Source organism: Bombus flavifrons, chromosome 1 (genome assembly GCF_040668555.2).
Source record: "Bombus flavifrons isolate JBK064 chromosome 1, iyBomFlav1_principal, whole genome shotgun sequence".
NCBI classification, from domain to species: domain Eukaryota; kingdom Metazoa; phylum Arthropoda; class Insecta; order Hymenoptera; family Apidae; genus Bombus; species Bombus flavifrons.
In genome coordinates, this window is record NC_138442.1 from 7,208,887 (window position 1) to 7,236,723 (window position 27,837).

Sequence of the window (27,837 nt, forward strand, 5' to 3'; positions counted from 1 at the left end):
GTATCCTCGACAGCCATGTTTACAGCTTTGTACGCGTTTTGTCGTGTTTTGCCGTGTTAAAAAAATGGCTGTTTTTAACCCTCTGCTCCTCTTCCGCCTCTTTCTTCTCTTCCACTAGCTTTTCAAACGCTTTTGTCTTCTACGATAACCACAACGACAGTTGTTCGTTGCTCGTTGAACGAGATGAGAAACGAACTAGTGGCGCTTCTTTTTTTATTTTTTATGTTTCTCTCCCGTAACGTCGACTGACTTTCATCGTTAATTATCTGCTGACTCGCTAAGCAGAGACGCGATATCTCGATCCTTGGTCACGCAACTTACCGACATTCGAAATTATCAAGCGAATTTATCAACGCGAAGCTTTCGTACGCTCGACTTTACCCACGCAGCGCAGACAAATCCGAGTCATGTTCTCGATATAACAAAAGACATGAAGATTGTGAACACGTTAGTGTTAGGAAACGCGAGAACAGGGGAAACGAATTTTAGCCAGCCTTCGAGGGAACTAAAGATGGAACCAATGCACGCGTTTAATTCGAGCTGTCGCTGAAATAGGGAGGATCGATCCCGCTCTTATTTTAAAATAAATCGGCGTTTTCGATATTTTCGGAACGTTGGCAAATACCTTTTATTAAATCCGTTCTCTTACATTTCGAATACATTTCCGTTCCATTCTTGACGCATCGCTTTGTGTTCAGAACTTTTCTATCGCGGAAGTATCGAGCTTGCTTGTCGCACTTCGCGCGTACTCTTTTTACCATCATGTCATGTATAGAAAACAAGATATAAAAGCGCAGAATCGTCTGCGCCTTCGTCGTAGAACGATCGGAACGAAATTTGATTTGAATCTCGACAAAATAGGTTAGCTTACGTAACAGAGCGTAGGAAAGTCTCCTCGGAAATGCGGGAAAATCTCAGTGACAAAAAATGGCCACCAAATTTTTAATCTATGAATCGGTAGCACGTGCATATATTAGGTTGGCAACTAAGTGATTGCGGATTTTGTCAATACCATCTAATGGCAAAATCCGCAATCACTTATTTGCCAACCCCATATAATTCGGGAAAGCAACGGTTGTAACCAACGCGATATCTCCGCTCTGTTTCGTTCCGTTTCGTTCCGTCTCGTTCTGTTTCGTTCCGTTTCCTTTCGTTCCGCGTCGATATTAGCACGAGCCGATCTCGCTAGCGATTGACAAGATCGTGGAAATATCAGTCGGAACTGTAAATTTGTGGTTCGGTCGCCGAACCGATAAGGGTGGAATGCATCACAGTGAAAAATCGGTGAATCTTCTTGTTGGAGAGCTTCGACGGGAGAAACGATAGTTCGATATCGCGTTGGTTCGAGTTCGTTCCATAAGTGAAACGCGAATCGCGATATACTAATATCTGCCGATGTATCCGATATCGCGTTATGATATTTAACAGCCGCGGGATGCTTGTTAAAGCACTGCCGGAGGAAGTAGACTGATATACCGCGTCGGAGTTTTGCGGCTGGGAAAATTCAGTTTCGCGCGGTTTCTCTCCTTTCGGACGACTTTGATGCGGATAGGATAGGAAGAGAGAGACTAAACGCCAGTAAACGCTGGCACGCGTTAAATGACCAGGAGTCGCAACAGCGGTTGTCGGTAGTGTAGTGGTGGTGGTGGTAGTAGTGGTAGTGGTGGTGGTGGTCGGTCTCGGTATGGAGGAACGTTTCATCGGAAGTCCTCGTCCCTCGTGGCTGGTTTTCCTGCAGGACCACTGCAGAGTGCGGATCAAGGTGTTTCGGAAATCCTCCGAGAACATGCAGTAGATGTAGAAGGTAATCGAGTAATTGATTACCTCTAGCAAATTGGCCAGAGCGCGAAACACCTGGAAGACAGGATTGCCATAAAAATGGAGATCAGTTTCCGACCAAGGTGAATGGAACCGTGAACGGCTAGCGTGCGTAGCCTGGAACAATTACCTGGTAAGGATAGTGACTGAGATTGCTCTCCCTCAATGTGACATTCAGAATTACCATAGGACTAACGCAGACCAGAAACAATATGCTGGTACTACCTAGGAGAAGCACGAGTCTTCTCTCTTCCGCGAACGTTCTCGGATCTTCATCGTTGCTCGCTGTCCTGGACAGTGTCATTCGCCGACGACGTTCGCAGGATCGCCGATAGACTATCATTATTCGAAGATTGAAGCCAGCCAAAAGTATCGTCGGCGCTACTTTAAAAACGATCTCCAAAATTACCTTGTACACCTGCGCAGAAAAGACGATGGACAAAATTACGAAAGGTTACGATTGCGATGGCCAAATTACGCGAGTGTTAAATACCTGATAAAACATCGAGTCGAGATACGACTGATTTTCCCTCTTTTGATAAATAACCGGACCATCCGGTGCTAGAAGACAAGTGGTAATTTCTTCGCGAAACACACTCGGAAGATAAACCAGAAACGTAGCAAGGGGAATGAGAGCCACCGTTAAATGCGGAGGCCCACAGAGCGGACGAGTGTGCTGACCAGGCCGACAAACGCTAACGTAACGTTCCACCGTCAGTGCTAGCAGCATCATCACTCCAACCCCTGGAAGAACGATCGATTTGTAACCGAACGTTTAGCGATAAGACATTTTTCGTTTACCATCGAATGATATGTTGTCGGTAACTCGATCGATTTTTTCAAACACCAACGTGTTTCGCTTATAGATATTACGTATATATCGTATTCGTTTATAAATAGATCTACTATGTGTACATCGAAAAGATTAGATCGCTGAACCGAATCATTTAAAACGTTACAAGTTCTTACCTAAACAGCCATTCCCTAAGAAAAGTTCGAGATGAGTATGATAGAAAGCTTGCATCCAATTTCTCCATCGACCTGTTTCTTTATGAATAAGAACCCTGAGTGCGAAAGGGATGCAGAACAAAATTGCGAGAAGCGCGGCTGCTGAATAACCTGCAACAAAAGGGTAACAACGTCTTTACGTAAAGATAGACTATCATCTATGTGCGTTATTGCTTCATACTCTGCGCATTCTACGCACGCACTGTATCAGATAATCTATGAACATCGTCACAGCCAAGATACGCGATGATCTTATTACCCTACGGAACTTAGCGTCCGACGTTCTGAAATACCGATCGTTCAAAAACACCAAAGCTTTTCTTATGCCCTCTATGATTTAAAGCGGTGAACGAGGAAAATACATGACATACATACATATGTAGGTACATGTACCTACAACGTACATTTCCATACATACATTATTTGATTTGATATATACACGCAGTTGCAAATTACTTAAAAAACACTGTGATAAAAAAGTATTATACGTACACTATATATCGATCACTGAAACTAGATATAGAAATAACAATTATTCGCTAACAATAATTAACAGAATTGTTCTACTGACAATTATTATTCGTTCAAATCTAATTCGTTCAAAGGATGTCAACGCACTTCAAGCATTGTATATATCGCGTTTTAGAATCACCGTATATAGCATACGGCATGTTTGCTATGAAAATATTTGCTAGAACACTTGACTTCTCCGGAAAATCGCTTGTTCGCGTGCGTCCTCGAGTTTTTCGCCGAGCAACAGGAAAAATATTGAAACTTCCTATCTATCTAGCAATTTTCATATTTCATTTACCGAGAAAATTTCCATGACGTACACTATACAAATCTGAATGGAGCTGTAATCGTGCCGTTTTAGCCAATCGGTTTCGTCTGCAGTTGTTAGACAAACCAGGGTGGTCGATTACGTGAATTCGCACGAAATGAATTTCGCCTTCGAAAATGAAAGAGAATCACGTCATAAAAATCATGGTCATCCGGACATTTCGATTCGACAGATCTCGTCTGCGCCATCGTCCACAGGTTTGTCCAAGATCTCGTTTCTTTAATCGGCCACGATTGATTCAATTGACTCGATTGAACGTCGAAAAATAGGATAACGGCGAGAAAGAGGAAAGTCAGATAAAAAGCGAAAGACAGGGAAGATTCCGAATTTCCATTGTCCGTTCATCCAGACCATGTTTCCTGTGACAAAAAGCGAACTATAGGGGGTGGATAGAAAAAAGGGAAAATACATAGATCGCAAGAATGTTCCCTGGGATATATTGAGTTGTCAACTCAATATATCAAAGATACAAAAATATACGAAATACCCAAAGAAAATACTTGTTATAATATTTCTCACACAAAAAAGTATAAGTCAAATTTTTGTCAAAACAGAATACGCTTATATAATCTACATTGTTTTCTTTTGCTTGCGGTTCTAATACACAGTTAATAATATGGTTCTAATAATATATTCAAAATCCAACAGTTGATCTTACATCGCACTTTAGATATTTTAAATGCACTTTTGCAAAACTAATGATTCTGACTTATATTCTTTCACCTGCTGAACACAGATTTAGTAGGTGAAATAAAGAGCCCTATTTAAGTTTCATTTCTCTGGTTACATTTCTAAAAGTACGAAATTCCATAAACATCAATTAATATTTATTTATAGTATTATTTTTCTTTTATCATAATAAAGACTATGTGTAATTCGCGATTACATGTGCATTCTATAATTAGCATATGAGCATTGCCATTCCGAAATATGCTGTTCCAAAAATCACAAATCAATGATGTGTATGTAAATCATTGAAAAATTTTGCTGAATTAATAAATTTTCAATATCTTGTCCATTAATCGTATGAATAGAAAACTAAATCATTACATTATTGTTTAAAATAATTATACAATAAATTGTAAAAAGAAACAGCTTTAACTTTAAATTGATTTTCAACGAGAGAAATTCGAATGAAAGAAGTTATACCAAACCGCGAGTTTCGAGTGAGGTTATCTTGATAAACTTTATTCTATGACTATGGATGACAGCGTTGAGTAGCGTGAAATGGTGTTGAACGATTATGCGCGTGATCACGACCGTTAGAAAATTGCGCCATTTTTTAGTTGTAGGTAAGATCATTTTCTAACATTTTTTGATATCATGGTGAAACATTCATAATATCCTGAGAGGTGGGACACGTGTGCTTTAGTGATAGTGTGAATTTTCCAATTGCACGGCTGCCTTTGGACAAACCTCGTCACTACGCTTCATAGAAGTAGCTAACAAGAACTTCGCGCACGAGGCAACATTTTCTACTGGGTTCTTTTGAGAAAAGCCGCTTTTTGACTGTAAACAAAATGTCGGTGGATGCCCTGAGCGATGCGGAATTGCGTAGCAAACTGATGAAGTACGGATATCCAGTGGGCCCGGTAAAACAAACCACTAGAAAGATTCTAGAAAGCTAAAAAATCTCATGGAAATTCGAGGCGGTACAGAGTCACGACATTCATTGGCTGCCAGGTACTTTTATTTTATTGTATTCTTGCGATTATTTACTATTTTCGATTATTATTTAGTATCTTTGCAATATCTTAATGTTTCTTTAAATCATTTGTTTCATTAAATTTTTCTATTATCTTTGATTTAAATGTCGTAATGTAATAATATCAATAAACATAGAATATTTTCAATTTGTAATTACTTTTGTTTACCTTCACTGTATTATTCTTCCAATGAAAGTATACTTTCCATACCACTATACCACTATATTATCCTTCATGCATCTTTATATGGTTATGCATTACTTGAGATAATGGTTAAGCTTATGAGTTTTGTAATAAAATTTTAGGTACAGCAGTGAGGATACAGATGATGACACAAGTACAACGACTAGTAAAAAGAAGAAGCTAGCAAATCCTATAGATAATAGAACCGGGACGACTAGATTCGACGCTCGTACATATCGAGCGTTAGGAAGGATACTTGTCAAGGGACAGACGGAGAATGAGACAGAGAGAGAGAGAGGGAGAGAGAATTTGCCAGCAGCGTTTAAGATTCTGGCGGTAGTCGAGGCAGCAACGAACCGGAACGTCGCGCGTCTTTCTTTACGACTCGTTTCGCCCATTTGTCGTACTTACTCCAATTCACTGTGAGAATGTTATTCGCCGAGTTATTGACAACGGTATTCGAGGTTCGGGGGCAAACGCGCGCTTTAGACGACGGACTTCGTGACGAACAGGTAAACCGGTAGCTCCGACCTCCGTGACTTTTCACCTTTCACACGGTGCCATATATCCGTAGGAAATCGAACCGTTTCAAGGAAAACGCAGCAAGACAATAGCTGTGCTCGGTGGAGATTCGACAGCGAAAATCCAAAGGTGTCGTATGCACAGGTAGCAGAATCGAAAATTCACGAGGAACGAAATAATTCGGACAAAAGAGGCGACCGAGGATGATAAGAAAAGGGAGAAAAAGAAGATGAATCGCAGAGACGTTCTTCTCGTTATCCTCCGATACCAAGGACAAAACTTAAGATCGGGGCCACTGAATCTGCTTAGCTACCAAGGGAAACGCAACGACGACGGCCCCGCCTTCGCTCCTTTCGTTCCTCTCGCCTGCCGCTTTGCGTCTCGCCCTCTTCCTTCCCGGTGTCATGCAAATTCCGCTTCATGCTCCTGATGAACATCCATTGCATCCGGCGAAAACGCTGCAAACCACGGTTTTGCCTGTCCGTTCATTCGCGATTTTCTTTCGCCGCCAATCAATTGTATGTATAGACAGGTGTATTAAATATTTCGAGCGTCGCGCCACGTTATCAAGATGTATCGATAGAATATATCGCATATGTTTGTCATTGTGAGAAGGACATTCCGAGACGAGAAGGGGTTGATGATCGATTTCGGGCGTCGTTGTTCGCGTTTGCATCAACAACGACACCTTCGACGAGCCGATGACAACTTGGTTCGCGAATACGGAAAATTATTCGTTTCGAAAACATCAGCGAAACCGGTGACAAAATGTCACCGCGGGACAAGCTCGGGACAGTCGACCTACTTTTTCAAACTATCGCAATGGCCACCTGATTCCTATTACTATAAAATCATACGACCAATTTCTCGTGCAATTCGGATACGGCCAACTATCGAACGACGCTTCCCAGACTACCGACTAGGGACCACATCCTTTTATCGTACTATCCAAGCTCTTTGCGTTTTATCGTTCAGCACGTTTCCCAAGTAGCCGACCTTAATTCCACGTATACTACGAGAAAACCGGATAGAAATATTCGAATGGATAATTATGAGCGGCGCGACGTTACGCTTTAAAAAGCGATTTTTCTGGTCGATTGGAAGAAAGGGAGGAATCGCGTCGCAAAGCGTAGAGACACGATGCGACACGAAGTAATGGGGCAGCAACGTCACTAAACAAGGCAGAGGAGATTCTAAGCGCGTTCGTTCTCACTTTCTGGCGACAAAGTTGCGCAGGAAGCGGCTCCTTTATTATCGAGAATGCTTTGGTAATGCGAACTGCTTTCGATATCTGGCGCTTTGCGTGCCTTTCGAACCATCTTCTCGCCACAGCTATGCGCCACCCAGATCATTTGATCCTTCCGCTCGCTTTGCTTTCCGCGATAGGCAGACGAGTACATCTGTCAAGATACTCGAAAATTGCCTCTATTTATAATACGTAAATACGGGTAAGAAATCTAGCGCGGTAAAAATACGTCGCTGAAACGGACGTTACGGAGTAAACAACTTTTCGAACACCTTCGATAAACAACGTGTTATGTAGGATCGTTTCTTGCCTGGCATCTATCGTCTCGAGAGACGACAACCGCCTTTACAAATTCGAGTTTCATTCTATAGAGAAAATAACCAACACCAACTGTGGCGATGGATACGAGGCTCGGCCGGTTTCTTAGAACGACGACAAAATAACGCAGGAGTCTCGAACAACCTTCATGAATATTTATTCGTAATGTTCTAATAAACCGACAGACCCTATACCAAATTCGATTAAATAGCAACGACAAGAATAATTGACTGGTAATTGGAACGAATGTTTGCAAATTCACATATTTCCGTCTTTTTCTGCAAATTTCGTACGTCTGTTATCGTGCCATAAAAAAAAGAAAAAAAAGAAAAGAAAATATATAAAGACAGCCGCCGCAGAATTTTCGAGACTCAAATTCAGGAGTAAAGGTCGATATTATCCGCGACGTGTTACTCAGTCTTGGCTTGGACGGTTGTACGTAAGCACGAGCTACGTAGTAGAGCGAGTAGATCGTTAAATCTACCGCGTGTCCTGGCATCAAGTTGCTCGTGTTCGAGACGCAGACGTTTCAAGACGGTGACAAATTCGATTAAACGCGCACTCGCTGCTTCCGATTTTTCCGAATATTCGGATCCTTCATGTTCTTTGCGCAAGATTTTCATCGACCACGAGTAATTACATAGATGTCCAATTGCACACGTAGTGTCCTCGCAATTTCTTTGGTTCAACGCTCGGTCCTAATGATAATGTGCCACCTGCTAAAGTTAGCCGGAATAGCTTATCGTCCGAACATGTTTCGCAGTTTCATCTAACAGTAAGTTGGGCCAAGCTAAAAGAAACTGTCAGACAATCGTAATTCACTGGTTCGCAAGCCCAATTGAACCGTCATGTGCAAGCGACTACCTTGGGTCAAGGAATCGACTGTCCCGAATCCTTGCCAGATGCTGCCAGAAGACGATGTCCCTTTTAACTGCGACTCGAATGCGTTCGAACTTTGACCAAGTTTCGGCTATTTCTTTAACATTAGAACTACTGATAATTAACACGAAGCTATTTCTACCAAAAACAGTCAAAATGACTGGTCTTGAAAAAATACATACTAATAGAATATTTGTATATTTATTGCTTCATTACTGTCTTACAGAAGGAATTCCATGTTATGTAGTATATTTTTGGTATTATTAATCCATCTAGGACCATGATCCCTAAACGAGGGTTGACACATTTATAAAATTGTAAAGCCAGTCATTTTGACTGGTGTGGTATTTCTAGTGTTAGTATAATCCGAAATTTTCCTGATAGCTGATATTATCATATTGAATGATACGCAGTAAAAATTATAAAAACATGTGGGAGGTTGTCCGAAACAAAGAAACTGGTTAATTGGGTTTCACGCTTTAACAAGTACCAGTCATTTTTGGTGTTGGTATAAGTAGCCTTGATACAAAATTATTTTCAATTTGAGTACATAAAGAACAAAATAAAATTCATTATATTACATAATATGAAGTAGGAATTTTAAAATAAAATCGTAAAATCAGTGAATTTGACTAGTGTGGTAGTTGTAGTGCTAACTATTATCCTGCTTTCACTGTAGATGACGAAATGATTGAACAGTTGTGTCCACCGAACGATGCCATAATATCTGGTCGACCTTTTAAATTAAGAGCAAGTTGTCGATAGTTTCGTAATGGTGGCTAATGGTGTCGACGACAGGTGTGATGACGAAGCAGTGACATGTTTGAGGAGGCTAGCGTTCGAAACAAAGTGACGATGGAATAATCTTCGTCTGATTTATCGTGTTGGTAGGACGTGCAGCGATAAAAACGTTGACTGGGAATTCGATCCTCCAGTGGTTCGCAGTTTTCAATACGACCGCTTTCTATATATCGCGCGAAGAATCGCAATCGAAATCGAAATCGAAGATCACGCCGTCCCGTATAACCGAGATTATCTACGAGTTAGTCTAATTTGCATAAAACCGAAGCCCGTTTCCTATTTCGATTCTCTTTCGATGAAATCGCACAGACTGCATACAGCCAGCGTACAACTTTTTCTCTGTCACAGACGCTAACTCGATCTATCGCTCTGATATACAGGTGTTCGGGTAGAATGGCCAAGGAAGCAATTTAGCTGTCCTTTTGAAAGCCGGATCGTGGAAAACGAACTTCCAACACGATTAACGATAATTTGTGATCGACAGTGGAGTTGCCGAGATTTTGCGACAACGTAACGGCGCATGATGTAGGTACGTGGATTTTTATCGTTGAAAGGCTCACGTCCGACGAATTCGTCGAAACGTGTGACGGTTTATTTAATGATAAGAGTAGAACAACTTGTTATTGTTATTATTATAACAAATCTTTTGTTACAGCACAGATCACATAATCATAAGATACGTAAGTGAAGAATTATGCGAAGATCTCGATTGTTTCGACGTACCAATTTTAGGCGCTGTCTTATCCGCACTTTGCATCGAAACACACGTCGCCGATGATCGTAAGCAGTTTGTACGTTAAAGGGTTTTTTCTCATCGATTTAATTAAATTGAAAATTGACGATTCTCAGTCGCTACGTCGTAACCGTGTGGTAAATCAAGAGGAGAATGAGAGGCGGCAGTCCTTGTTTATGAGAGCGCAGTATTGGTTCATAAATAGATTCCTTAGCTCTTTATATTGTTTGTTATGAAGTGTGAAGCGTTACAGTTTAAGATGCAGGTGAAATATTTATGTTCAAATTCTTCCAAGAATTTATGTTCAAGTTCTTTGGAACTTTAGAAGTTCCAAAAGAGTGGATTTGGAAATTTGTTTAATTAATTCATATATCCTGTAAAAAAGCAAAAGAACGAAAGGCCACTTAACTACCTGTGATTTATAAAAACTGTTTTTTCAAAAGTAGACCAGTTGAGAGGAAATATTCGACAACCGCAAGATCGAGCTTCGACGTCCACTGCTAATTGTGATGAAATTCGGTTAAATGGAAAGCTGCATGTAATTTTAACAGGAAGAAAAAAGGATTAAGGTGTGTTTTTACCGAAACAAAGCAGGAGAAAGACACGAAATAACTTATTATTGCGATACTTGTGCCGGCAAGCCAAGAATGCATCTTGCCAGATGTTTTACAAATTATCGTAAAAAAAGTACAGAAAAAATATTAAAAAATGATATGTTCAAAGATGTAAATATTGTAGTATGGTGGACAAATGGCCTAAGAAATATCGGGTGAGTTATAAACAATATTGCGGGAAGGCCTAAGTGCCGTTAGGCTAAAAAGGCCTGGCAGTTTTACCGGGGAGTCGAGTGGTGAGGAGTCGAGTTGAGTTAGTTGTGAGTTGAGAATCGAGGTGAGAGGAGTTGAATAGTCGTGAGTGGAGAGTCGAGGTGTGAGGAGTTGAATAGTCGTAAGTTGAGAGTCGAGGTGTGAGGAGCTGAGTAGTCGTGAGTTGAGGGTTGAGTGGTCGAGTTGTGAGTTGACAGTCGAGTGGTGAGAAGTTGAGTTGTGAGGAGTCTAGAGCTGAGTTGCCGAGTTGTTATGAGTTGTAAACTATTAGTTGTGAGTTGTGAATTAACTATTTAGTTATAGCACATTACTGTATTTAGTACACGTTAAGTAACCATCGTTTCCTGTCTAATCCATTCTAAATGGATCTATTGATCAATAAACTTATTATATATGATAAATAAAAATAAAGAATCCTATAATATATATATAACTTTTTTTAAGTTAATTTTTGTATAAAATCATTTTACATTATCTACAAGACACTCGTCACATACGCGCAAAATCACCTCGAGTTGCTGCTAGTCGAATGCAAAAGGTTAACAGAAATTGAAATTAAATGTAAAAGGAAGTAACATAAAATACGCTTACAGGTAGCGAAACAGAAACAGAGAAGTGGCGCGAAATGGTCGCGAGGCGAACGTTGCAGATAGAAATTCAGTCGAGCGATGGATAAAGATTGGTGGAAGGTAGGACGCGTATCTTTGTACACGCGAATATGCCATCTAGATATGTATTCGAGTCTGTTTTACATATGTATACACGGCGTTGGGCCGTAGCTTTCGTCGTTTCCGAGCACGTCTCAAATTGCATTTCCTTACGCACAAATTCTTGCGCCCCAATACCCTAGGATTCGCAATATTTCCACGCTCAAAGGCACGTCCTTTTAGTCCGACCTCATCCTAATCCTCGATCTCACCCACCGCGTGTTCCACATCGTGCATATCGATAGACTTGCGAGAGTTGGTGCGATGCGCGCCATCCGCCACCGCCGCACCTTCCTTTCCCTCTTTCCTTCTCACCTGCCATCTATTCCACAATCTCTTGCTCGCTCCATCCTCTGCCTTTCTGCCCTTTAACCGATTCCTACCGTTTAATCGCACGTCTGGTCGCGCGTCGCGCTGCATCGCAATATGCAGTCGATATACTTTCCAACTTTTCTCTGCTCTTTCAAACGAATCGAAAGAGAAGCTTTTTTCAATATCCTCCGACTTAACGAGAATAAGAAGAGAAGAGAAGAAAAAAACGTTTGCGAGCAGTTTCGCGTTGATTACTCGCGCCCGACGAAGGTAGACGTGGAACGTGAGGTCGTTCTTTTCGCGGACAAATCAGTCAACGATTTAGTCGCCTTTACGGAAAGACGGATCGAAGCAAACTTGTCGATGAATGTCGATGGATCGATCAAGCCGCCACGAAGCTTCGAAAAGACAAGGTGGACCGGACGAGGAAAGGAAAGATACTCGCGAAAGGGGACGGAGACGAGGAAACAAGTAGAATATGAAAAATGAATGCGCACAAGGAAAAAATGATAAATGAGAAACCGGGAGGCTGAGAAGGCGATTACGAACAGCAAGGGCGTATAACCGTTTAGCGACGAGAAAAAGGGGAGAAAACCGAAGGTAACCGCTCGTTAACCGCATCTGGTTATCGAAACTTGGAAGCTGGCGAAGCAGAAATCAAGTAAGAAAATAGACATTGGTGATGAAGAATAGAACGAGAATGGAAGGAAAATAGGACGAGAGAGCAGCTTTTTTCGAAATGGAACGGTAGCGAAAGCTATAAATCGAGGACGCTGGACGCGCGGCTCTTCTTTTCTACTTTGCTACTTTTCGCAGTTGGGTTAAAGCGATGCGCGCGGTTTCAGCGTCTCGAGGAAACCGAGTAAACCTCGAAGGAATCTCGATAGAATCTTTCGCATCCGGAAGCAGCGCAGCAGACATTCCTCCCACCGGGTGTCGATGTCGCGCGTCTGATTGGAGGTCCTCTCTTGCTGATTTACTCGATTTCCGGCTGATTTGCACGTGTTCTCGAGGAACAAGCAAGATAATTTCTCGCGGCGCCTAAAGTTCCAGTCGCAGCTAAACACGCTTCTCGTTGCGGTATTAGATTCAAGTTCGATCTGGTGATTAAACTTGCAAAAGCTACGTTCACCGTACAAATTTTCCGAGTAGCGTAAATTGGAGGAATTGCAGATGGACGCGCGTTCATACAGCCACGGTAATTGATCCGTCGCGAACGCTCGTTTGCTCGACTTTCCGTAAACATGACGCAAATTAATGATCCGTCAACGTCCAAAAGCAAAACGTAAACTTGCCACGGCTACCCTTCTGATACTACGCGCATATCTCCTTACTATGTATTCGAAGATATTCCGTTCGATCGCGTACCAAATCGTTGGTAATATCGCAGCGGTACATGAGTCAACAGAAGGTTTGAATCTGGAGAGACTGATATTATTGTACCTTGGAATATCAACGTTGCTTCGGTTTGCTAGGTCTAAAGGTAAGCGAACTGCGGACAAAATATTCTTGTCGTTATTTATAATCGTTAACCGAAGTTGCATTCGAACTTTTTATAATAACACCTGTCGATATTGTTGAAGTTTTAGGTTAGCGGATTTTGTCAATACCACCTAATGACAAAATCCCTAAATATTTAGTTGCCAACCTAATAATTACTTCAAGAAAAACTCTACACCTTTTATTTTGTATATCCGTGACATAGAGACCACTGTTACGAAGAGAATAGAATTTAGTGAAACAAAAAGTTGGAAATAAGGAGAGGTCCATATTATTGTGCTGTTGAATATAAATTTTGTTTTGGATTACAAGGTCTAGAAACAAAAGAGCTATAAGTAGATTTCTATCACTGTTTCTTACAACCTTCAGCTAGAACTACAAGATTAACTTTTTGGCAATGTCCTTTGCTATAAATATATGAACGTGGTGCCAATCAACCTCTTCTTGGTGCCTCTTCCTCTATTGTATTGTAAGAGTGAGGATCTGGATCATCATACACTATACTACTTTCAATATATTTTTCTATTATTAGGTTGTCCGAAAAGTTTCTTTCGTTTTGTAAGAAGATGATACACGTACGATGTCTTTTGTTTTATATTAGTTTATTGAATTATGCGCGCACATAATAATAGAAATATAACGAAATGAATCATACCTAATTCAATAAAATAATATAAAAGAGAAATTGTTGTTCCTCTATTATCATCTTATGAAACGAAAGAAACTTTTCGGACAACCTAATACAAATTCATCCTATCGTTCCTCTGTCAGTTAACCTCAACAAATATAAATACACGAACGCGCTGCCTAGGACAGTGGAATAGTCGAATATTTAAAGAGTAGAAGAGTTGAATTGTTATAGGAGTTTTAAGCGGCATACACTGCCTCTGTACTTGTACTTATAGTGATTTTGATATAATTGACTATTACAATTTATCACTCGTCTCTTTGTTAAATAAACCAAAACGTTTAACACTTAACGCTCCAAGTGTGCCTCTCGAGCACCATCGATGTGCGGTGCTCTACTCCAAATGTATTTTTGAGTCGTTATCGATAATTGTTTACAAATAAAAAATAATACTCTTCAGTGAGTCACAAGCGATCGGTAAAGACAGTCAGATCTGAACCTGTTTTATCGTAAACCCATCTATTTGAATTATGTCGAGAAGAAAAATGAATTATCTTTGTGAGGAAAATGTAGATAGTGACGATGACAATTTTGATTTTCGCATCTATAATGATGTAGCTGTTGACTTGGATAGCAGTTATAGTGAGAGCAGTGATAGTGATATTCTTGTTGCTGGAAGAAGAAAAATAAGAAAACTTTCATCGAGTGAACAAAGTGCAGATGATGGAGAACCACAGGAAGAAAATCTAACCAAGAGTGTTTGTAACTTAAGATCTTCTGATTGGCAGAAAATTTTTAACGAAGATATCATTCCACAACGATATGAATTTTCGACTGGTAGAAAAACTCCTGGTCCGCCGGTATACAACTTATGCGAACCTATTCAGTACTTTCGATTATTTTTTACTAATGCCGAAAGGGAAAAAGAAAAAGTGTCTTGTTTGTTCACTAAAAGCAAGTAACGCGGTAAAAAAACAAACAGTTTTCTACTGTGCGACCTATAAACGCAAACCCGGTTTGCATCCCGATGAATGTTTTAAAAAATTCCACACATTACTGAATTATAATTAATATAAATATTGTAATGAAAATTATATTACTTCTCAGATGTGTAAAGATTGTTTTCAATAACTTTAATATTATTATTTGCGTCATTGTAGCTTTTCAAATCTGACGCTTAAAAACTTGCAAGTCCAAGTATGATGAGAATAAGTTGAAGTTGCCGATCGATATTCACAATTAAAAATCGGACCGTTAATCCTCTGCATTCCGAATTTTATTTCAATTTCGTTACCAGCAGTTTCCAACGCTTTTAAGTGTTTTATTTGAAATTTACTTTAACTAAAAAATAAGACAATCTAAATAAATAAAGGAAGAAACAAATTCACTTAAATACCTTAAATACCTTGAAACAATTTCCAGGTTGCAATCCTGCTTTTCTTTCGCACGTTTCACAAAAAAAGGTGCACATGAAAGAATGTCGAGTGGGAATCGACAAACGAGCTCCTGAGGTAAAAACTGGTGTCGAGTCACACTCGACATGGGAGTGCAAAGGGTTAAGTGTTAATAAACCACCTCAATGTATTTCGCAAATATACGCGCAACTATATATCTAGAGATTAAGAAAGAGGCTTGCCGGGAGTGGATGGTAAGTGTCCCGCGGAGCTTGGTGAATTCGAGCGTGGCCGAAAGGACAGAGTGCCGGAGAAACGAGGAAAATATCGAAATTGAATTGTCCTGTAATTTCCTCCTAATGTATCGACCTCGCCTGATCGGAAACGAGCGTCTACTCGAAGGATACACGTCGCAAACTACCGAAACCTTCGATACGAAATTCTTTCTGTAGACGAACTTACACGACGACCAACGACTTGTTTCACTTCTATCGTCGATTCGAGATACGGTCGTGAATAAATTTTAGCAAGAAATTTAACGACCGAGGCTGGATCCAGTCGATAAGCTACTAATGCAAACATGATTTCAGCTTTACGAAGCGAACGATAGCCCTAAGACGTCCGGCGAATATAACGAGAAACGATAAACAGATCTTGCGAAGCGTCGTCGAACGAAATAGGACATTTCTTGAAAAATGACGACCTGTGTGGCCGATGAGTCACAGTGGCATCAGGTCGCACAGTCATAGGTCACAGCACAAAGTCTCCGATAAAACAAACGATTATGATTCCCCTTTGCGGGATTCCTCCGAGAGAACGTCGCGACAGTCGGTCTCTTATCTACAGCTGTAGCCTGTAACGAGAAAAATTAATGAAATTACTGTAGGAAAATCGTGCGCGAGTCTGTCTCTGCTCTATTTCTCCCTTGTTTTCTATCGCGCGCCAATTGCTAAACGAATGTCCGACGGAGAATTTAGTTTACAAGTTGTTCGGGAATTATCACAGTCGCTGTTATTTTGGCCTAGTATCAAGATGATAAAGCCGGGCGTTCCACTTGGCAAAGGTCTGGCGTCCTTTATCAAGCTAGTTAAACGTCCGCGAGTTATTTCGTTATTTAATTAGGTAATCGTATTTATTTCGCCAAATGTTCGGGCCACGTGTTTCTTTACGATAAAACGCGAGCAACGGAAGATATTGGATAGAAGGTAAATCGTAGATCTCGTTTAACAGTGACGCTCGTGTACGAATGGTTGCCGTCGACGAGGCGTTCGAAGATCGACGTGGCCGTACCTTTCGCCCCAATATTACGTAAACATGGAATAACTTTATTTCAAGATATCGCGTCTCGGTTCGCTAATGATCTTACTTCTCTGCGCTTTTTCTTTATCCTGTTGAAACTTGGTCACGATCCACGATAATTACACTCCTCTTACACATTATACCTCGAAACGTTCGTGCAAAAGTATAAATCACCTTCTGTTTTTTTCTTTTTTTTTTTCTTCTCTTGCACGCCAACACGTGCCGTAAAAACGTAAATACAAAGCGTTAGAGCGTCCACGGAGAACGACTTACCTCTCATGTAGATGTAAGCGGTTCCTCGCATATTGCGTCTGGTAAGCACTACCAAGTTTAAAATATTGCCGACGATTCCAAAGCAACAGATGGTAGGCAGGATAATGCCGTAGCTGATTCGTCTCAAAGACGGAGTTCGAGGATCCTCCGATACTTCGAAATCTTCCACTAGGCATATTCGTGTCCCCGCGCCTGTTACGTTCACTGTATCCATCATTTTGCTTCTGCCCCTCTCTGCCACGCACTCTTTTCCTCGCTGTTTCTCGCATTTACAGCTGCCCCAACTTCGAACCAAATCGTTCATTTCATCTTACATCTGGTGAATCGATACGTCGAACATCGAGCGTTGCACGTGTTAGCCGGCTTGGTCGCGGCTTTCGTGTGTCTCATCGGGTGTTCTCCTGCGAGTTCGCAAATCTCAAGCCAACTATCGTGCAACTGGATTACGTAGAAAATAGTTGGCGATGCAACAGGTGCAACGGTGACTCGCGATTCATTACGAATAAGCACTTGGACATTGGAGGAATCCGGACGCGTGATTAGTCACTGCCCGCACCTACGATAATTCTCTCTCTTCTTTATTTCACCGAGGAATCCGAACGTGCTCTTCCGGACAACTTATACGCAGCCATTTTCTATCCGCCGCCGAATTCTCTCATCTTCTCACCTAAAAACAAAGAATCGTTGTACAGTGGGATATTTCCTGTTTTATTAGGTGGAACGTCTATTTTCTTACCAACTTAATCGGAAACGAGGGGAAGAGCGGACCAACAGTGGTGGAATGAGATGCCGGAAAAGGTCTGACGGTGGTTCCCTGCCGCGGCAAAAAGATCGTCACGAGTGGCGCTCGTGAAAACGGGTAACGACGTAATAGAAAAGGGAGAAGAAACGGCCACACCACATGCAAACGGATATAATTCACGTTTCGCCGTAATGACAAAGCTGTGCGTAAGAAAAGAACCGGTGGCTTCGTATCTCGACTGGGAATTGTACGTTTGCAGCGGTTTAGGTTTACAAGCAGCTACGTCCGTCATCCTGCGATCCGCACGCTATCAATTCCAAGTTTGAACTCTTTGCACTCAAGAGGCGACTCTCTCTATTTCTGTTAAATTTTGACATGTCCAAGTGATAAGAGCGCAACATTGGTTCGTAAATTGATTCCTTCGCTCTTTGCGTTCTTTGTTAGAAAGTGTAAAGTGTTAGACTTTAACATTTAGCCAACCGCGCGCGCCACAGCGAGCTATACGTTTCCACCGCGCAATTTTTCAAGTATCGAGGACTAATATTCGCTACTTGAAAAAACAGAGAAGTCTAAAAATTGTTTAAGTGGTTAATTATATTTGCGGTAATGATTTTATTTAACGATTTCATATATTGTTTGTCCGAAACATCAAATTAAAAGTATAAAGAAATATAGGTAAAATTAAAAATATTAACCATTTGCACTCCGAATTTTATTTCAATTTCGTTACCAGCAGCTTTTCCCAACGCTTTTAAGTGTTTTATTTGAAATTTACTTGAACTAAAAAATAAGATAATTTAAATAAATAAAGGAAGAAAGAAATTCACTTAAATACCAGTTTTATTCACACTATTGTTGTATTTTGTAATTTTTAAATGTGTGATATATCTTGAAACAATTTCCAGGATGCAGTCCTGCTTTTCTTTCGTACGTTTCATTAAAAAAGGTGGACATGAAAGAATGTCGAGTGGGACTCGACAAAGGAGCTCCTGAGATAAAAACTGATGTCGAGTCGCACTCGACATAGGAGTGCAAAGGGTTAAAGATGACTAAAGATACATAACACGACTTGAACGTGAAATTCAAAATTCATAACGCATTTTAATATTTTTTTACAGTGTGGTATCATTCGATTATAACTTTATTTATAGTGTAACTTTTTCATTAATTTTAACACCACCAAATTGGTGTATTTTATTATATACTGTACTTTATAAATGCAGAAAAAATGCAATTATTTGACAACAATTCCAGGTAAACAATAAGTGATAATAACAACAAAAAAGAAAACGCGTTGCTAAAGTCAAAAAGGGAGATCTTCCTATTCGGTTGGCAAAGTGTTAAAATGTCTTCAACGTTAGTTCGGATTCGACGATCATGGCAAAAGTGTTATAGCTTAGAAACCCTAAGAAAATGATTTTCGCAAGTGAAATTAGCTGAAATGAAGAAGAACTTAATTTTAAACTGTTGAAAAATGAGATCAATTATATTCAAGAATGTATCTTGGTGAATGTTTTATAAATTATTTTACAGCAAAAATACAGAAATTAATATTACAAAATTCTATTTTCATAGATGTAAATATAAATAAATTATTAGAATATAATGTTTTGGTAAGCTAATTTGCATATAAAATTATATAAAATAAAATATGATGTATACGCTGAATCACCCGGAGTAGCCGCTATGTCCAACCGAAAAAGTCCTCGAGTGCAAAGGGTTAAACGAACTCTGGGAAAATAGTTAAATGTATATTGTACGAGGACGTGTGCCGCTATTGCTGTTCTTTCTTTACGCTTGAAGATATTTCTACATGGCGGGAATTTTGATATCTGTTCGTGTGTACGATCGTTCGATTCGGATGCAGAGAGCAACGCGTTATAAAAATATTTCACGAGTATGTTTACGCAAGTAAGTCGACAAACTTTCCTTGCAACGCGGAGATTTTCCGCGAGAAACGATTCTAAGGAGCCGAGCGAAGCGCGAGATGTATCGTGACGGCAGAAAGAGTTAGAAAGATAAAATATGAAAAGCAACGAGGCAACCGTAACTTTACGTCTTTCGTAGATTTCATAAAGATTCTCGTTTGTACAAGATCTCCACTTCTCTCTTTACACCACCGTAAACGCTCGCACCTCCCCCACTTTCTCCATTCCCTAGGTTCGTAAAATTACCCTAATAATTTATTTACCAATACCCTGAAATCTAATCGCTTCTATCGAACTGAATATACGAGCACCACATTAATAATCTCCGTGACATCGATACGTTTTTCCCTGGTGAATGCGCAATTTTCAGAGGGATTCCGATGAAAGTTCGTTCGACCGCTGTGTTGGGTAATGTTTCCTTTGAGCCGATCTCGCACGATCGTTAACCAAGGGAAGAGTAGAAGAGAAAAAGTGTGGTAAGTGGACGATAATAGCGGTATTATACGACGTGGAAAAATAAAGCTGTCTGGAAGAGGAACGTAACGTAATGTAACGTAACGTACGACGTATACGTAACGTAATAGACGAATTTTCGAGAAAGTAAAATACATGGCTTTTCTTACGAACCGACTGTCATCGATCATGCGTGTTCCATAGATTGCTATCCACGGTTAACACTTTGACTGCCACGCCAAAATCACATGTTTCGCTCAGGATGACACGGAAGTATTTTTATTATTCAAAGCATATAATGGCAAAATAATAATAAATTGATCATGTAAGATAACATTTTTCCCCAATGGACCGTTTATATTATTTGTGGTCACGGGTGACCACCGTAGCGCCTTGGTAACTGTTGATAGTGACATATTATAACAAGGCTTCGTTTAATTCAACAAACCATTTGTTACGCCCGGAGGCTCACTATAGGCCGTGTTCCCTACCGTCTCCCTTGGTACTACAATGTCGCAGACAGATCGTCTTACATGACCGTCGAGATATACACAAAGTAGCGATAAACACATAGTTGACGTCAAGCAGTGAGTTCTAGAAACATCGATACGCCTTCGGTCCGTTATTTTATCTACACAAAGAAGGTGACATACGTGATCATAGGCGCGAACGGTTGCAAGAGCCGAGCGTGGTGGGGGTTGTCTCGCAGAGAGGACAAAGGAAAAAATCAAAGGGCAGTCAGTATCATTTGAGGATTCAAACCGAATGTATCGAGAGGTTCAGAGGAATAAAATCAAGGTCGTTTAATCAAACGAATACGTCGAGGAATATCATAAAGTCGAGTCGGATTATAATAACAAACTAATTGGTATCATCGTTAAATCATTTGTATCGTGTTAATTCTAATTGTAAATATTGTTAAAAATACAAGATTATATTAATCCTGTTAATTCAGTGTTACAATCATTTGAACTACCTCTGTTATCCTAATCGAAACAGGGAAACGACTGATTCGCGCCGATCGATTATCAAAATCGTAGCGAGAATTCACGCCTCTCGTTGACGCGTTTCTTCGCGATCGCGTTTCTCCGCGAACGATCGTAACACCATTCGCATTCGTTATTTCATCGTAAGCAAAACGTGCAGAATATATTGTTGAAACGTGTAGAAGATATTAGTAAACAGTATTATGATTATTTTTATGATTTCGACGAGACATTCGGCTGAGATAGTAGAGGTCGGGGAAAAAATTATATTTGTGATAAACCAATGGTGGTGGTAGATTACAACAGAGGAAATCGTGCTGTAGGTTTATCAGATCGAATGATAACATATTCTACACCACATAGAAGAACCCTCGAGTGGTATATAAAATTAGCTTTATAGTTATCGTTAAATACATCAATTTCAAACGCGATGATACTCTATAAACAAGCAAGAAAAACAAAAATCGAGGTATCAGATTTTAGAATGGCACTCACAACAAACCTTACACAGTGCCGTTCACCAGAGCCGTCAAATATATTTATTCGATAAAGATTTCGACACGAAGTGCAGTAGAAAGAAGGGCAAGCGTATCTGGCACGAAAATTTTGCAGAAAGTGCTATAAAAAAATGTTAAACAGTTAGGATGAAAAATTGCTAAGAATCGGACCAAAAAGGTGACCACCTGTCGTCCAGATTGTATTGCAGAGCCACATTTATGTTTAAAGTGTTTCAACACAGTGCACCGTTAGATACAACATTTGCTCTCATTTTTTTTTATTGACGTTCTAATAAAAATATTACATTGTTCAATGGGGCACTATTTATTTCAAAGTATATTCTATTTATCGGTTATATGCAAAATGCCCTAACTGTCAATTTTCATTCAATTTTTACAATTGTAAGAAGTTGAAGCGCTCCGGTCACCAATGATCACCGTGGCGTCACAGGAGAAACCGTGACCGGTCATATATGGTCAACGTGACAGTCAAAGTGTCAAGTTATTACCGTAGTATCGCGAACGTTTGTCTATCTCAAAATGGTGTGAGAAACAATTTGTACAAATGTGGAAATATCGTAAGACGCGCGTACCTCTTTTCCATTGCTTATGGCTCTGCTTTGATTTTGTCGGAGACGCCACGACCGAATGAATTACATTTTGATTAGTTTCGCGACGCGACCACTTGGTCGTAATATTTCTCATACTCTCGGTAAGATTTCTCTCGATTTAAAGGCGAAAGATCCACGTTACTTAATTACGTTGCAACGAGTCGACAACTTTGATCGATTATAGAGGTCAGCCGCTAAAAATTGATACACTGTGGAAAGTAAGGAAAGAAAGTTTGCAGCCACGTGCAACATGCCTACCGAAACTCTAACGAATTCTTACGAGTTTTCTCCACAAATCTCGCTTCTTCTGCGTCTAGCCAACAGCTGTGTGACTTAATGCCGACCCTGCATTATACATTCCTATCCCTTTCAAGGATTTATCGAAACGCAAAGGCTATGTAATAATCGACATCTCGTACGTTTATTCAATTCAATCGCAACGTTTATTCAATTTGACTGGACGAAAAGGGGAGGTTTAGTAACGTGCACGTATTTTCCCAAATAAATCTCGTTCTATAGACTAACATCACACGTGTTCGTTTGTAGTAGCGAAACGTGCGCGGGTCGCAATACGAAATGCGCGTTACTTGATTTTAATCCGATCAAATTGAAGAAATTTCTCGTAAATTCCTTCGACCACGATAAACCAACGTTCGTAGTATTCGCCTTGAAAGCTTCGGTATATCGCTAGCTACTTCTCCTTTCTCTCTCAACGTCCTTGCGCGTCATATATTAGCGAAACAGCAGTTTACTGTACTGTATACTGTGCGCCATGATCATCGTGATCTAGAGATTGTCTCTACGTTTTTTAGTGCTCTTTGTACGGCGTTGGTCGTTGGAATCGCGAGTAGATATCGAAAGGATTTCTGGAACGTTGAAACTTGGGCAAACGTATGTGGCAGTTTTAAAAGTGGAAATGCTTCCCTTGGACGATGCCACGCCACTGGTCACCGTACATTTGTCTTTCATCCACGTCCCAGATGCATTTAGCAAATATTTACGACTTCGTCTTAGGCTCTTTACATTATCGAGGACGCAACGTCGAAACGAACGCGACGTTTCAGTAATAAAATGATTGCAAAAGTGCGTCCTACCGATGATGGTATTCGCATTGCGTTTGCACAGCGGAAATACCACGAACTTAACGTAAACCGTCGAAGATTTTTTTTAAGTTGTTCGAACGATTAGAAACTTCTTCCTGGTCTAAAGATAAAACGAGTTTATTTTCAAAAATAAATGAGACGCGCACAGTTCTCGCCAGTTCGTACAAGCGTTAATCCAAAGAAACGGCGAAGGAACGAACAAAGGAAAGACGGTGTCCGTGGTAAATTCGAGATAAAAATGGAGCAGATTCGTTAAGGATCAATTTCAGCGTAATTTCCAAGAAACCAGGATAAATAAGTGGGTACAAGTTACTTTGCGAGAAAGGAAGAACAGTAAAGTACTTCGAGTCATCGGAGCATAATCATTATATTGGGTTGGCAACTAAGTGATTGCGGATTTTGTAAATACCACTCAATGATAAAATTCGCAATCACTTAGTTGCCAACCTAATAGACCTACCTGTGTCTTCAAACACATGCTATATCGGATGAAAAAACATTTGAAAGCTGGTTTTTAACAGATTCGAGATCCTATTTGTCACTTTTCTTTTTACACTCTACGCTTCTCGGATGATTTCAAAAGCAAAAGAAAAAAAGAGAACGACGTTCGGTCGAGAAAAGCAGCCCTGGAAATTACTTTCAAGATCGTAGCTAATGAAACGCGACTACCGCGAGGAAGCTTCCATATCCAGCAACTGTTTCCAGTTCGGCTTTTCCAATCCTTAGCGTGTCACGATCTCAAAGACCGATTAATTGTTGGAGATTTGCTCTGCGATGCGTGTGGCGGTTAGCTGTAGCACGAGTTTCATCTTTTGTCAATGGCTCTGCCTTTCATTTAGATTTATGCGTTGAAAAACGCGACGTTGAAATTCAACAAGGTAGAGAAATTAATTAAAGGAGGAACGAGATTGAAACAAAGCGATAAAGAACGAGACGTGAGAAATGTGCAGCCTGTAAAAAGGAGGCAAGATATCGTTGGTGGATGATATTAAAGCGATGAAATCAAACGTGGCGGGATCTTCCTGATCTCTTTGGAATTTAGAAGGCTGCGTCTCCTTCGTGTCGCTTTGAAACGGATACGCAAATCGTACGAGATCTCATCTTGCAAGGTAATTTGCCGCTCGTAGAGCGTTGAGAAATAAATTCGAATCTGGTTACGGCGGTTGCACTGTTTCTTTTCACTAAGAAAACGGAAATCATCAAATATCCAATTGAATGGCACGCACATAACACAAACAAGGCAAGTTAAATACCTAGGACTCCACTGAGACACGCAACTTACATGGAAACAACACTAAATCAATTATAGACAAAATACGGATAAAATGAAGACAGATGTACTGGCTAACTAGTCGAGACTCTAAACTCAGCATAGAAAATAAACTAAAAATCTAGAAAACGATAGTAAAACCAATTTGGACGTACGGAATGCCACTATGGGGGACAGCAGCAATGAGCCACATAAATAAACTAGAGGCGCTACAATCGAAGATACTAAGAACAATAGTCAACGCCCCATGGTATGTCAGAACCGAGGATATACGCAAAGACTTAAAAATACCAACGGTCAAGAAGAAACCGACAGGTACGCGGAAAAATATAAGGAAAGAACGGCAACACATCCAAACCAGCTGGTTGCTGAAGCGAGCAAAACTCTCATAGAAAGAGGACTAAAAAGAAAACACCCCACTAGCCTCACTAAAGAAATAAAATAGTCAAGCTCGAAGATGGTATCCCGCTGGGGGTGGCCATCCACATGTTATTTAGCAATTAAGTTAGAAAAATTTACCAAATGTCCAGGTGGACAGATTGTAAAGTACAAATTAAATAATAAAAAAAACTGTTTCTTTTGCCCCGACGAAACGTTTCACAGTATGTTAGACGTTGCTGGAATAATCGTGGCGAGAATCTCGGCGGACGAATTGATTCTCTGCAAAACTAGCGAGAGATCGCGGCAATTCGAATGAAATAGCCGATGAACGGATTCGCCAGGACCATCCGGCATCTGAATTTGATCTTTGAACGCGGTCGTTTCGAATTAGCACGTTCACGTTTCACCAATCGTATCAGCCATATTGCGAGCCAATTTCCTTCCAGGCACCGACTGCAAGAAGATTAACACAGCTCTGTCGTCTGTTCTTATTTTCCATCCAGATTTTCCAGAGAAAACGAACAGTCGAATCGAACAGTATCGGGCTAAAGTTTAACACGGTTACCAATCTGGTTGATCGTCTGAAATTCTGCTATTTCCAACTTTCGAAGTAGCATACGAACTCTTCGCTTTTGAAAGAAACAGTACAATTTTGAATTTCTATACTTGGCAATCTTTTCGGGTTATAGACACGATAATATTCACTGCGATTGGGAAAACGTTCGTTCCACTAAATCGTCGTTGAACTAACGTTGATAGATGTTATCAACAACATACAGATATTGCTTATATTATAGCTATGTACTGTATATGTACGATGAGAAAGCTTTACGGAGAAAGTTTTACGAAGCTATACTGCAAATTCTCTTCCAGTAGAATGCAGCCTTTTTTACTCGATTTCTTTGGCCAATGCGTTTGCAAGTTGGCCGGGCGTGCATTGAGTTTTGTCAAGTTTCGCCGGTCTTTGTGCTCGTGTAGCCATAAATATTAACTGTAATCTAGTCAGCGATGTTCGAGATATCGTAAGTTCGCTACTCACTGGTTATTTCCATTGTAGACGGTCTGATTCGTTTGGATTAGGATTATTCGCTGCACGTCGCGCGCCTGCAACATTTTTAATTTAAGTTCGACGAGTACCCGTACTGTTTTTCCTCAGACACGTTACTCGTGAATGGATTTCAAATGGGATCGAGACGCATCGGTAATAACGGTGCCGCAACAAGATCACGTCGTTTCATCGAATGAAAGAACGTCGTCGATAACGTATGAATATTAAAATCGAAATTTCACTCGCGTCACTACAGTTGCCGGTACCGTGACCTGCTCTCCGCAATGGCTAAACGTTCTACTCCTCGGAAGATCGGAAACACGGGATTCAGAGACAGGGTTTACAGACAATTGCAGGAGGATCAGGGAAGAATCGTGCCCGGAAACAGCAAACGCGGGTCCTGTTATTCCCATTCTGTATAATAGAAAACACGACAGCGTGTCAGACAAAATTAGAAATATCGCAACGCGGTAGTTACACGACAGCGTCAATTTTTGTTCCTTCGTGACACGCATACACAGTCGCTAATCTCAATTACAATGAAATTATAACGTCATCTTCCTTCTACCGTCAACGTTTTTCAATCCACTTGTTCTCATCAACGTCTTAACTTTCGCAAATCTATGTCAATTAACGATTCATAGTTACCGATTCGTATTTATATATATTGGGTTGGCAACTAAGTGATTATGGATTTCGTCATTACCACCTAATGATAAAATCCGCAATCACTTAGTTGCCAACCTAGTATATACATATTGTATATATATTTATTTGTTATATGTTAAATATATATTTGTTCGATTACATCAGCGAAATAAATCCAAACTTCCTAATCCTAGACACTAAGGCAGATATGGTTGACAGACGTTCGCAAATATGCTTGAAAAATGTAATTTCTAGCGGATTCATAACCGAGCAAATGCTTCTCGCCGAAAGTAGCTGAGGTATTTGTATGGCGTTTGACATCCACTTGCGAGAGAGAGCTAGAACAGATAGACGCAGGATAACGAAGCATGTTAGCGAAATACGTTAGCGCGGATCAACGGTAGCCGGTATTTGTTCGTCGTAGAACTGCAGCCTCTGCATTCTTAATATTCCCGTTTAATATTCTCTTCGTTTTTGATATTAATATGAAGGCGAGTGGAACGTGCGATGTAAAACGACCTGATATCGTAGGGGTAAATAAATAAGGTTGTACGTAACAAACGATTATAGCGAACAATCGCACGTTATGTTTGTAATATGATCGTACGTACCTTCGGAGACACATTTAATAGTACGCTTTAATAGCACGTGATCGGAAACAATCGTTAACGGCACAGTTACAGGTAAAGATGTACGCGTATTGAAAATTGTGCAAGTTGTCGATCTTGTACCGATTTCCAGTCGAACGAACGAAAAGACGTTTGCAGCGCGTCGCGACGCTAACTGAAGAGTTCCGCGACGAGTTTCGTTGGCACGTCGCTTGGATGCCGGGACGCCGCGCCGCGCTGCGCTGAGTCGGGGCGACGCATGCTCCAGGATATCGTTCGCGACGAAACGGATGTACTTTAGAAAAATACGAGAATTTAATAAACATCAAGTTCGTTAACACGATCGATTTCAAGGGAAGCGTGAAGTTTTATCGAACTATGTGACGTGGCTAAAATCCTCGAATCGTTCTTAAAGGTTAAGATAAGTTAAAGGAGAAATGTTTTTCTGCAACTTTGAGTAAATATTTTCAGGCGAATCAGACAGTTATTGTCGGATATGTTGTCTCGCGTACTTGAGAAATATCTTCGTAAAGAAGATCGGGAAAACGATACCAATGGGAGTAAACG

At 40.4% G+C, this 27,837-nt stretch overlaps 1 protein-coding gene and 2 long non-coding RNA genes across 9 annotated transcripts; 2 read left to right on the plus strand and 1 right to left on the minus strand.

The window, feature by feature from the left end:
* Nucleotides 1-603: 603 nt before the first annotated feature.
* On the minus strand, nucleotides 604-27,508 carry LOC138184922 (probable G-protein coupled receptor B0563.6). Of its 6 annotated transcripts, none has more exons than XM_069123413.1 (7): nucleotides 27,274-27,507; nucleotides 20,567-20,749; nucleotides 16,996-17,662; nucleotides 2,788-2,937; nucleotides 2,312-2,562; nucleotides 1,949-2,236; nucleotides 604-1,854 (listed from the first exon to the last, which is right to left on the minus strand). In XM_069123413.1, exons 3-7 carry the CDS (start codon nucleotides 17,297-17,299, stop codon nucleotides 1,213-1,215), a joined length of 1,635 nt encoding a protein of 544 aa, XP_068979514.1. In that variant the 5' UTR covers nucleotides 17,300-17,662; nucleotides 20,567-20,749; nucleotides 27,274-27,507; the 3' UTR covers nucleotides 604-1,212. The 6 variants fall into 6 exon arrangements, with proteins under 6 accessions (XP_068979514.1, XP_068979511.1, XP_068979544.1 ...); XM_069123410.1 differs by lacking the exon at nucleotides 20,567-20,749 and adding an exon at nucleotides 26,006-26,070; XM_069123443.1 differs by lacking the exons at nucleotides 16,996-17,662; nucleotides 20,567-20,749 and adding an exon at nucleotides 26,006-26,070 and having other exon boundaries at nucleotides 27,274-27,508.
* Nucleotides 3,722-8,656, plus strand: LOC138185092 (uncharacterized). Its single transcript, XR_011174525.1, has 3 exons — nucleotides 3,722-5,350; nucleotides 5,679-6,068; nucleotides 6,131-8,656. It is a non-coding gene; the product is annotated as an uncharacterized LOC138185092 (long non-coding RNA).
* On the plus strand, nucleotides 8,998-11,966 carry LOC138185085 (uncharacterized). Of its 2 annotated transcripts, none has more exons than XR_011174523.1 (3): nucleotides 8,998-9,851; nucleotides 9,978-10,102; nucleotides 11,476-11,966. It is a non-coding gene; the product is annotated as an uncharacterized LOC138185085 (long non-coding RNA). The 2 variants fall into 2 exon arrangements; XR_011174524.1 differs by lacking the exon at nucleotides 11,476-11,966 and having other exon boundaries at nucleotides 8,998-9,563; nucleotides 9,703-9,851; nucleotides 9,978-10,151.
* Nucleotides 27,509-27,837: the final 329 nt, after the last annotated feature.